Source organism: Athene cunicularia, assembly GCF_003259725.1.
Source record: "Athene cunicularia isolate RWA chromosome 2 unlocalized genomic scaffold, athCun1 chr2_part1, whole genome shotgun sequence".
Classification (NCBI taxonomy): domain Eukaryota; kingdom Metazoa; phylum Chordata; class Aves; order Strigiformes; family Strigidae; genus Athene; species Athene cunicularia.
In genome coordinates, this window is record NW_020799095.1 from 44,176,857 (window position 1) to 44,190,070 (window position 13,214).

A 13,214-nucleotide genomic window follows, 5' to 3' on the forward strand; every position below is an offset into this window, starting at 1 on the left:
TTGAAGCACAGTGATTGAGGGTCTCACTGATGAGGGATGATTATATTCCTCCTCTCCTCACCCCCATTAAAGGTGACATACATCCTCTCTCTGGATATGGCTGATTAACAGTAACACAGGGGGAACAACCGCATCTTCCCTGTTTTGATGCGATCCATGAATTTTCCTGACCTTACTGAATGAAAACAAGCGCTTTCCAATAAGATAGCACAGTCTGAAAGGTTTACAGTAGTGAAACTGGTATCACTTTGCAGAGTCCAGTTTATAGCAGTCTTTAAGATAGAGAATATGCAAAGAAATTATCTCCTCATTCAGTTAAATGGGGTTTGGTTTCCAGGACTGTTTTTTTTTCACACAAAAATACAGGCTAGAAATAGAAAAGCATGTATGCAGGGGTTCTCAAACAGTACCCTGGGCTCCATCAACCACATCCCAGTTATCTCCCTGGGACCCAGATTTTGCATCCAGCTATTGTTTGCAGAAGCCCCAGTTTCAATAATAAACTTAATAATAGCAATAATAATAATAATAATAAAGCAAATTATAGGTGGTGACAAAGAATAGACAGATATCAGTGCAGCTGAATATCTGTAGAGAAATCTTAAATCCATCCCAGAGCAAATTCACAGCATCTCCTCTGTTTTATTAAAGACCTATCTAAGCACAAAGTAGTAAGGATTCAGATGAGTGTTCAGTGTTATCTGTAATTGGATTTGCTATCGACTTTTCTTAGTGTTAGATTTCAGAAAGATTTTATTTTTTTTAAATTAGACCATGTTAGTGAACTAGATTTTGCCTGCATGCAAAATATTCGATGCCAGCTCCCACTACTAACATAAATATTACCCAGAAAGCACCATATGCTCATGAGTACCTGACCCAGGACTCTGTGCAGCATTAACCAGACACTTCATACTTGAGAAAGCACCCAAACTCCCTGTGATGCATCTTGGAAAAAACAACTTTAAGACCCCAGTCTCCTCTGCAATAAGGGCTGTAAAAGCAGCCAGGCATCCCAAACCCCTGAATACCTTTTCACTGCTATCAAAACAAATGGACCAACTACCCCTTACCTTTTTTGTTGAAGCATTTGGCTATTTCCCCAGCCCTCAAGCGGGATCCATGTTAACCAAGGGTGTGGCAGGCAGAGAGCACTGTGTCATGGACCTGATTCACTGCATACATGAATGAAGGCAAAAAGTCTCCAAAAACCCTCCCTCTCTGTTCTTACTAGCTTTGCTGCAAGGAAAGATCGTGTGATGCTGTACAGAAATATCCAAGTTTCAGAAGACATAGCCTAATTTGTTCATGACCCAAGAAAATAGAATTGGAAAAGGCTCCTTGGGGCTACTTAGTCAATCCTCTCACCCATTGCCTTAAAATTCTTCTTACAGAAGTAGAATCCTCTCATCAGCAATTTAATGAAAAGCAGTTGTTAGTTTGCTAACAATTAGTAGAATATGGGACTAGAAACAGAAGAAATGGAAATTCTCAACTCCCAAGTCCTCTCCAAAGCATCCTCAATGCTGCCCACACCTCTACAGAATGATTTTCCAAAGTCAGCATGTTTAATTTTTCATCAGTTGAAGGTGCATCTTCCTCTGGGATCTTTTCAAAATAGCACAGATGAGTGAAAATATTTAATGTATATTCAGCAGTTACCAGGACTGACATTTGAAAGCAAGGAGTAGTGGCATTGTGTAACTAGTAAATTCTCTTTGAGCCCATCTAAGGATCTTTCTGCAACTTAACTCTTTGTCTTTAAAAGGCCAAATGTGCAGAGTAAGAGGAGAGAAAAACCTTGATAGCTGCACCATTGAAAAAAGCTCCCTAAAATAAACATGCACAGGGCAGGTTCTACTCAGGGCAGTAGGGAGGTGGTTGACTGGGTTGCTACTTTGAAGTCCAGCACTAAATCTTCATACTACACATACTAATCGCTTAATTCTGCAAGTGCCTGACCCATCCATCCTAAAAAGGCAGTCTTTTTTCTCATAGTTCACCATATCTGTAGATCAGCTATCTGCAACTAATTCACAGCTTTCTCTTTTCCCAGTGACTCTTACAGCAAAAATCCTTATTTATTAATACCAGAGTGCATGCTCTTGCACTTTGCAAGATTAAATTTAATCTCACCTCTATTATTCTAATTCTCTAGCTCATCCAATTCCTCTAAGACACTCAAATCCCTCTCCTCATATGAGCTCTCCCTCATGCATCTCCCAACATAACTGGTGATCATACTCCCAACTCTTCCTGCCCAAATCATTCAAATTAAGGTCAAGCAAGACCAATTTTTGAAGCACTCCACTAGGCACCTCAAAATTTTATTTTTAAGGTTTATCTGTACCTCCCTGGGTCACTCCCTTTCCATCTTTCAGTAACTAGTTTTTAGCCCATTAATTTCCTCCATCACTTTGCAGTTGTCAGTCTTTGAATTCTTAAAATACACCCCTGCATGGATCCTGAAATCTTACAAAATTACAAGTTCATTAGCAGGACATTTTAACTTCTAAAGACCACATGACTTATATGCTTGATCCCTAACCTGTGCACTCAAAGAGAGAACTTATTTTTCCTCTGTACTGTGCAATGGTTAACCTGTTTATTGAAAGAGTGGACTGATGATTTGATGCTCATTGGTGCATCAACTTCACTAAAACACTAATTCATGCCCCAAGGCTGCAGATCTACAGAAGCAGGGAAAGAAGGTACAAAACAGCAAGGAGATAAAACTCATCAGGTTTGGGGTTTAGAGTTTTGGTGACGTTTACTTTTGCTTGGAGCTTTCTGTAGAGATGTGGAAAAGGTGATGCTGCAGTCAAATGGGTATTTACAGTGTGCTCCTACTGTTAATTCAGAGCAAAATTGCAAGTTGAAAACCAAGTCAGAATGATTATTCCTACACTGCTCACCATAAAAATCACTGCATCAGATGCGGGTTTTTTTTTTACCCAGTGAGCTTAAGGTCACTGTGTTGCTGGCCACTAACAAGCCTCTATCAGGGTACAAGCAGAAACAAACAACTTGGAGTACCACCCACCTATCCTCAGGTAACAATGTTCTCTTGAGATCTACCTCCAGTAATAATGTGACATACTAGTAATGTTTCATTGAAAATGTACATGCTGGATCACAAGTAGCCCCTTCCAGTGATAACCAGGGTGATAGTGAGATTTTTTTTACATTTAACTTTGAGAATAATTTTAACAAACTATTTAAAAAAACCTGCAAAGTGAAAGGCAGCTGATTCTGACTGCTTTTCTTGATACACAATACACCAGTGGAATTGTCTTCCATTTATGTTTATATAACTGTGTTCAGAACACAACTGATGGTGACCATACTGAGCTTGCTGAGAGCTCCTCTTTACATGATATATTAAGACAGGCAAGTTTTGAAAGTAGAGCTCTCGTCAGACATGTCACAACAGTTGGAAAAAAAAAAAAAAAAAAAAAAGCTTTTACACTCACAAGCTTTCCTCCTAAACCTATGAGATCCTTGTTAGCCTCCAGACCCTTTGAACTAGCTACACAAGCAAAAGCCCCTTTTACCATCACCTGTTCTCACTCATTTTTCTGCCTGGGGCATCTTTCACAGCTCTTAAAGAACCCCACGCTATGATGCTGATATAAAAGTAGGGGCCCAGAAATGCTACCATAATAAAAATAGTAAAATAATATAGTATGTGAAGCTTTTTCTGACAAGTTTGAAGTTGTACATCAAGCAACAACAGAGGAAATATGATAAAGATCAAGTTTTATTGACATCTTCGGTACAATATATTTACATGTTGACATTTTAAACACGGAATTACATGTTAAAAAGCTTATACATGAGATCATCTTTGTGCTTCCATTTTTTACATTCACTTAAATAGGTATGACAAAGATCTTTTATGCAAGGGAAGGATTTGGTATAGAGTTCAGTATTACACTCAAGAAATTAGTAGTGAACACCTTGTGCAGATGACGCTGTAGAAAACATGAGGCAGACGAACCCCCAGTGGAGTCAGTATGATACAGTCGGCTGTTGAATTTATATCCTGAACTGCTAGCAAACTCTGTAATCCAGATTAGAGCAATACATTTGAAGTGATTCTCAAAATACCCAAATATATACAGTGTTTAAAACTTTACAGGTTAGGAAGGATCACATTCAGTAATAGTAATAGGAGGTAGAATTGTGTCGACAGTGTTCATATTTCTACATGGCAATAAAAATAAGTGCTATTACTATCACTGAATTCAAGAACAGAACTCCTGAAAAAGTGAAAAGGATAAAAGAGTTGTTAATCGTGTTTTGTCTGGCTTGCCACAAATGCTAGAGAGCATGTAAACGAAATGTAAACAAAATTCTCCAACACAGGCAGAACTGCAAAACAAAACCCTTAAGTGATGATTCTCCAGTGCTTTGGAATGGCCAGTATCTTCTGTGGTGACACCTGTAAAAGCAACCTCAACTTTATGTATGAAAATCTGCAAAGAGAAGTACAGTACAATGTGCTTTCAGAGTGTGAGATCTGGGCTTCAGGTATCCTCAGAAGAGCTACAAGAAGAGACAATAGAGCAAAAGATTGAGTGCAATGCACTTAGATAGGAAAAGGTCTGGAGAGATGATCAGGGAGTGAAGAGACTAGGAACATAACAAGGCTACAAATATCCTTGTGGGGATGGAAAACGGGGGGCAAATGAGATGGAAATGAGGTAAAGCACAGGGTAGAGGCAAAGGGTACAAAAGGAAAAAAGAAAGCTGACTTATTTTAAGGGCACTTTGTCTCAGTAAAAATTGAATGCAAATGGTACAAAAGATCAGCTGTGAATAAATGAGCGTTAGCATCTTGTCTCTGCTGTATCTGTAAGTGAAAATGTGCATTAATTAGAAGTTAAACTGTTGAAAGATGCTTCACCATCTGAAAAAGAAATCCTGCAAAACAATGGTTTTGTTATTATATAAATAGAAATAAAACTGTAGGGTTCCAAAGTCAGCCTGACTAGGAAAAAAATACAATGCATATTAAAAACCATGAGATGCTCACAAAGAAAATCCTGAACCACTGAACAAACATAACATTAATACAGAAGTGTTTTAAATTGTGATCTTTCAAGTGACTACACACAACATTGCAATACAGCCACATTCAACTATACACAGGTTCTTTTACAAAAATATTCTTAATTTGTAATACTGTTTAGAATTCTTTAAATGGTAAAAATTGCTTAACCCAAGTGCAGTTATGTTAAATAAAAGCATTGTCACCTGTTGAAAAACAGTGTATATATCAAGCCCATTTCCAGTTAGTTAGAAAAATCAGTGCATCCAAGAAGTGAGAAAGCAACACAGGCACCTACAAGACCCAGTGAAGTTAACTTCCCCCTTGAGGTTTTCTTTAGTGCAACAAGGACCACACTTTCCACCAAAATAAGCACAGAAGTAGAAAACAGAGGTGGTTTTTTAATAAAAACCCCAACCCTGCAAAAAGCAGTATTATAAAGAACAAAATGATCCTTCCCAACCATATTATACCACAAGTTGGTATACGTAAGGATCCAATATGAATCAGTGTTTTTGTACACAAGACCCTGTGCTCATGTGGATAAGTCATTTCCATGATTAAAAATCAGGTTACAAAAAAACCTTACATAAAATCCTTAGGATTTGATACTAATTGAAGATAAAATACTTTCAAGTATGTTTAGAAATTAATTAGAGGTTAAGGTACGATTTAAGGTAACACTGAAACAAAAGCCCTATGTTACCCTAAATGACCTTTATAACATAGCTAACTTTCTGCAATCTGTTCAGTATTTGTATCCTTCACATTTAATTTCTCATCCAACATGCTGCTAAAAAAACAAATGCGCAAAAAAAAAAAATTTAAAAAGGTTCATGTCTCTCTGAACAAAAATGCCTTTTTGACAGTGAACAGGTGAACCCAATTTTCCACCTTTGAGTATCATGACCCACATAAACACAGTACTACGCAGAGGACAAGAACACCACAATGCTATGCCAGAGAACAAATCCAGGATATCTCCCAACTTAGACAAAAAACAGGCAAAAAATCCCCATGAAGTGAAACCCCCACACCCTCCCACACACCCTCTCACTCCAGCTATAAGGGCAACGCACCCACACACACATACAGACACGCAGTTACTGTGTGCAACAATAGGAAGCGCCTACTGCAGCTTCTGGGACAACTGCACAATTTCAAGCTAAACAGACAAAAGACACTTTTAAAAAAATATGAAAAAATTCAGCACCAAGCATAAGGTTTTTTCTTATTCCAAATAGCTAGATAATGTTAAGAAAAAAAAAACAATGAAGGCCCTCAAGGCTGTTCTGAAATATCCAACAGTTTTATAAAAAAAATCTCTTATCTATATCCCTGAAGTGGAAACCTAACATCGAAGAACGTTCCTGGAACGCTCAGTCTGCTTGGCATTTTAATGGCTAGAAGGGCTTCTTTGCAGAAATTTGCAAATTTGAAATAAATCTTCAGATTTAAACTGGGGAATAAACTAGGTATCTGAAGATACTTTACAGAGGTGGTGCCAGTATTTACTGTTCTTTCTTGAAGTCATATTAGAGATGTATGTGGGTGAAGAACAGTATCCCTGACTAAATTTATTCTCTACCACTACTTAGAGAAAAACATTCGCATGGCAGCTTCTCCAACTGTGAAGATTCTATGGACCTGCCCTCCTCCTGCCTAGCATGAATTACACCGAGCTTTTTGAACACTGCACACCGATCTATCCATCATACAGTACGTGTGCCACATCAGTTGCTAACATTGTGATGAACCAACGTGTTACATGACATCTTGAATTACGTGTAAAACCAAAATATCCCAAACTTTTGAGAACAATGTTACATGACAGACCAAATTTGCACCTGTACAGCACAATGGAACAAACCTAGAAACCCCATGTCTTGGTCTGACAGTCCACTGTATCTCCCCTCATAAGTTAAAGGACAGAGATTTATTTTTTTTTAATTTAAAAAAGTAGAACATTCTACTAAAATACCACAGATCATACGGCCAATCCAATCTTTCAGTCAAGGCAAAATGGTTAGTTATAAAGTGAATTCTCCAGTGCTACAAGATGAAAACAAAATAATTTGAAAAAAAAAGTTGGCTCCATATAATCACCTATAGGAGTTGCCTATTAAAATAATTCTAGAATTATACTAATAAAAACTGTGAACAAATAATACACAGGTCAGGATATATGTATTGACTTACTAGCATCTTTATAAAAATTTGAAGATATACACAAAAACACATCAACATTTATGGAACTGTATCCATTAAACTTAGATAAGACAACACAAAACTAACAAGTAGCTAAGATGTGGTGACTGTAAGCACTTTGAGTAACATTTTAATTTTAAAAGGTCAATATTTACATACTACATTAAATGACTGCTTTTGTCTTTTTTTTTTCCATTTTGCATCATATTTTGAATGCATGATAAAGAAAGAACAAGATAATGGTTGCAACAGATCTTCCAAGAAAGTTAACTTAAGATACTCAGATTAACTATGTGCTGAAAGAGAACATGGCAAGAACACATCTGTCTAGCTTTACCTCTACTTCCTTTGGGTTTTTTTTAGGAGGAGACAACAAATGGATCCAAAAGAGCTGTTACCATCCAAACTGATCATTGCCAAGAGACCCACTTTTAGGTTAGGATTTGAGAACTAACAAAACACGAACATTTTAACAAATGACTCGCCTAATTGCTACTTTTGCTACTGAGTTTTTTAAGATATTAGATATGGTGACAACACAGGGTGTGAGTATGTATGTATGTGTATAATAAAATGCATATAGACATACATACATATGTACATTTACATGTAGTAAGATACTCAGGTACTGCAATAAGCAGCTAAAATCACCACCAGCAATCTGCCCATACCCTGCCTATGCACAAGCAATAATCTACTGCAACTGCCTTTAAAGAGGATGCATCTAGTCATTAAACAGGCATTGCTTATGTTGCCTCCTATATTTAAATAGAACCGAGGCAATTTCATGTCTTTATTCCAAAGCCACACATTTGTCTCAAAAATATATTTTTTTAAAAAACCCAACTGAATAAAAATTCTTCAAACTTAAGTTGGCTGAACCTCAGCCTCTTTGGGATGGATTCAAAACCCAAAGCAGGAGTGTTTCTAAAAACTTCTTTGACTTTTGAATCAAACCCATATTCTTAGGCTCCAAGAAACCCTCTAACCCCAATAACGTTTGCTTCTGACAGGACAGCTGATCAACTGCAGATGTTCCTACTGCTGAACTCAGCTGCTGGCCTGTCTGGCATTTGCATCTAACCCAGATTTCCAGACACGCACGATTATCACTCTACTCTGAGATGACTTTCCATCCTTCTCATTACTGAGAAGCTGCTCCCTAACAATGGGATGAATAACTGTTTAATGACTTGTTTTGAGGATAAGCATTTATTTCTTAAAAGTAAAAATTACATAACCTGAGGAGGCAGCATAGGAGTCCTAGTACTCATGGTGTGAGGGGTTAAACAGCACTGGGCAATCACCTCACATGAGTCTCCCGGGTCTGTTCCCACCATGCACTTCCTAACTGCAGCTCATTCTGTCCTGGGCTTGGGTCTACCCTGAAGCACTAACAGCACCTTATGTACAGTAACTGTACTGGATGTTATTCAATATTATGCATAAATGGGGAACTATACAGCTGGGTGTAAAACTCAATTCTATGCAAAAATTCTCATGTTACTGTGTCACTAAGTTGTAAATGGGCTTAGAATATTCTTTCAATTTTTTTCCCAGTGCAGTATTTCCTAAGTACCACATTATTCTGTATTATTTCAATGAACAAAGAGCAGTTTTACCTACAACACTTTTGACAGTACTTATTATTCAATCATTATTTTTATTCTACTTAATTGAAAATCTGGACTAAAACTGTAAGAAAGCCAATTAGGTCTTTGTGACTTCATTACCATTAAAAAAATTAAAAATCTATGGTACTATAAACTTGCTCAGTTCATCCTTCCACACTCTGCATGCCTATTTTGCACTCCATTCACAGCTGTTTCCTTACATACCAATACTGTTCTTTTGCAGTCAATTCAAGTAACAAACCTATAAGGTTTCTGCAAGTTCCCCATCAAATAGTAGGTGGAGTGCTTAAAGTAAAGGATGAGGCAAAAGCTTCACAGTCTAAAAACTAAGGAAATATTCATAAAAACTGGAATCCAATGTAAAGATGACATTTTAATAAGTTTATTCAGAAGTAAGTGAAGAAATTGTTCCTTTGGTAACACCATCTAGATGGTTCTAACCAAAAGGAAATATTATGAATTTTACTTTGAATAAAATATAAGCTCCTTAATGTTTGCATGTAATTTTTGGGAACCGTCATGTTCACCAACAGATTCACAATGTCCTCTATTTACTGGGAACAACACATCAAGTCCTTTTGGTTATGGGTTTCTTATGGTTCAGTGTCAGTCACAAAATAAATCTCAAAGAAAAAAAAACTAATCAAAATAAAGCACAAGGCAATGTTGAAACACTAGCTCAAAAGAACTATTAGGAATGTGCCATTCTTCCTGTGTAACATTTGTGAAGTGAGCCACCAAATATTTCTTTTTCCTTGTATCTGGCAATGTCCTTTAAAACCATCTAGTTTCAACTTGGAGTTCACAACCCCACGATGCTACTGAAGGGTAAAGATCCTTGTTTTTAAAAACCAAGGGAAAACACAGTAATGTTATTCCTACACAGGTTTTTATGGAGTAAGTGGAGTTGGAAGAAGATGGAAATCTGCATTGGAATAGAAAAATGCAAAGACAGACTTAACTTATTTACAAAGATCAAAACTACAATTTTCCAGTGTCACCTCCAAAACTTCTCAGCATACTGCTATTCGGTGAAGTAGACCACGTTTAAATCTATGCAAGCATACCTTCTGTGCTCTCAATATATACAACAACTAATGTATTTTGTTTAGAAAAGTGTGTTTTCATTCAAATACCTCGCACTGAAGATAAGAGCAACCATTATCAAATATTCTTTGCTATGAAGAAAGTTTTTTAATCTTTCGATGTAAATGTTCTCTCTCAAGTCACTGTGGTCACACAGTAGGATCTTGAAGAACAGTGTCTACATGCATTGAAAGCATTTTGAAAAAAAAAAATAAAAAAAAATCTGTAGTTCCACGTGGTTACAACAGAACATGAATAAACCAAACAGAAATTCCACCTTTGCAGATCCTCTCAAGTTCAGCTCTTCTGGAGGACATCTTGCTGCTCTCTGTAGTTCAACATAGCAATTAAAGACCAAGCCGAAAAGTTTTGCAACCCGATGTTTTTGCCACTGTGCCTCATGTAGCTCCACAGTATGCTTCTGTTAGTGTCAGGGTTTCTCTCAGCAGACATCACTCAACTATCAGTGCCACGTTTATGTGGGACAGATCTATCATATGCCTGTTAAAAGTTAAAAGAAATTTAAACCTGGTACTCAAACTGATTCTAGGGGTAGAGAACAGACAAGGAGGTTCTATGAAGGTCACTAATAAACAGATGCTTGATTGGAATAAGAGAAACATTGAGCAGAGGAGACTGATTTAATCTTTTGAAGGGAGGTAAAGAACCGAGGCGGCAGCAGCACTTATTTATTTACCTGTGGAATTTCTGTTGAAATGCTAAAGCATGTGCTGGCTCCTTAAATTTTGCTATGGCTTTCCGTTGTTGAGGAAGCATCTGTAAACTCTGCAGAGACAAAATGCCAAAACATATTTTTAATATTCAAAGTTCCTCTTAAAAAGACCCTTCATTTTGCACCAAACCAAATGAAATTTTTCCATATTTCTCTTCTCAGAAACATACTTCATTTCTCTTATTGGTGTCCAAAGAATGGAAAGAGAGGAGACCCAGCTGAAGGTGTTTGAGCAGGTGCATTAAGCAACTGTACCAACTGGAAAACTCAGACCATCACTTGTTAAGCAAAAGCAACAGCTCTTTAATTCAATCCATACAGATGAACCAAAGTCTGTGGCCAAACACCCACCAACTGAATAAGAAACATTCCACTCAGCAGATCTTAACTTCACACACAAGCACCTGGAGTCATGGTTTTCCATGGGTTAAACAGGTCAGAAACAGGAAAGAAGTGGTAGGTTTTGATCTCTAAATTGCATATCCTCACACTGTTTTAACAAAAACAAGTGGCTAGCTTTTGACAGACACTAACCGTCACACAATCCCGATAAGATGACTCAGGTCACCACTTCCAAGTCCTCCTAGTGACAGGAAACCATGCAACACATGCCTACCCAGACAAGTACATCTGATATGTGCTTCCCCTATCATGAGAGCAGCATTTCACAATGCTGTAACTATCAAAAAACCCCCTATGTAGTACTGAGGTCTCCAATACCATAGCACACCTCAGGGCTTTGGAGAGCTCATGTCCTTGCTCCCTATTGCAGCGAGAAGCCCAGATAATGCCAAGATAATTCCAGAGAGCAGTCCTGTGGCCTTGGTAATGAGAAGTTATCAGATTTACCGAGATTGAATTTGACGCTCTGAGTTAGACCTTAAGTTACAATGACTATTCAGCATCACAGAATATTCAGGATGGAGATACTTGTCATCTCACTGCCTGTGAATACAGGCCACAGATTTCACAGAAACTAGGTTAAAACAGATCTTCTGAAGGCTTCAAGTGTCATTTTAAATCTCCATGTCACAGTGATTCCAGCATCTCACAGCAAGTTTTGGATATTTAATGGCCGATGCTGCATACATTCAAGACAGAATTGTTCTGAGGTTCCAGTTTCCAATGTTCTTACAGCTTTGGATGCAGAATTAAAGAATTACTAACATTCTTCTCTGTGCATAAGTTTCTACATAAAGCCAATCCAGTTTTGTACTGAGCTTTATATATATTTTTATAGATATATATACACATACAAACATATACACACACACACATATATAAAGAGAGAATTTAAAACTTTTCTATGTAGAAATTATATTTCATTATAACCTCCCAATGGGTAAGTATAAACACAATTCTCTGCTCCTACATCTCCCCTGGAACTCAGCAGCATCCTCACACATTTGGATGATTCCAGCACTCTGGTGGTCAGTCTCCAGGATTTTAAACTTTACCTGCAAAAACTCTGTATCATCATCTAGACTATTAAAGTACCACCACTTATCTTTAGACAACTATTCCTTAGGAAACCACATACAACCTCACTTGTTGATACATTTTAAGGGTAACATACTTTTGCGCTCTCTCAGTGAAAGAATTTTTAATTTAACTAATGTGTTCCCTGTTCAGTCAACCTAACGCAGCATTTTAAGCAAGATGTCAAATGTCTAGATGAAATTTGCTATTAAAATTGCCTGCTTTATCTTTTTTTAAAGAAGTAAGACTCATGTTAGTAAGATGCTTATTTAGCAAGAGCTGCGGTACCCGATAGTCATATTTCTTCATATCTAAGCCAGACAATTCAGCTCTATGTTCCTTCTGTAACTTACCTACCTGTGATTTTGAATGAATTAATTTTGACAGTAGCTACTTTGCACCTTCTTATAACTGACAGGAAACCTCCCTCTCACCAGGAAAATCACAGAAGTTTAATACTTCCGTCACTCCTGTGATTTCAAAGTGAAAGCTGAGGAAAAGTTAAAAGGTTTCAGCAAACTTAATAAGCACAGCAGGTTAATCTGCACCATATAGTTCCTGGAAAGCTGCTATGATGGAAAGATTTAGCTAAGTCACTGCAACTTCTTGGTTTCTGAGCTGGTAGGAATGGGATTTAGCTGTAAAAAAAATAGAACACATGGCAAATGACTTTTGTTTTCTTAATCAGAAAGCTCTTGACAAAGTTAAGCACATTCTACCAACAAGAATACAGTCACGCTGCAGAAAGTGCCAATGAAAGACCCTGGACAAAGCTCAGCTCTCCTGGAGGTTATCTGCTAAAGTTTGTGTTCCTCTCCTTCACTGGTCGCTTTATTATGATTTATAGAACTGTATCTAATACACATTCTTTGACACCAGTTTTCTAGCTAGAAAAGAACTAAGGACTAGGAAAATCCTATCACTAAATTTTGAAGACTAAGAATTAATCCCAGCCATTAAATAAGATTTAGAAACAAGAGACTTGTAAGAGCGGGGGGAAAAAAAGGAATCTCTGAAGTGC

General features: G+C 37.3%; 1 protein-coding gene across 1 annotated transcript in view; it reads right to left on the bottom strand.

Annotated features, from left to right (window-relative positions):
* Window positions 1–3,742: 3,742 nt before the first annotated feature.
* RBM33 (RNA binding motif protein 33) overlaps window positions 3,743–13,214 on the bottom strand; it is a 103,483-nt gene continuing 94,011 nt past the window's right edge. The window contains exons 16-17 of the mRNA XM_026843509.1: window positions 10,679–10,767; window positions 3,743–10,482 (exon numbers count right to left, since the gene is read on the bottom strand). Coding sequence (XP_026699310.1) covers window positions 10,434–10,482; window positions 10,679–10,767 — 138 coding nt within the window. The 3' untranslated portion in view covers window positions 3,743–10,433. The remainder of the gene's footprint in view (window positions 10,483–10,678; window positions 10,768–13,214) is intronic.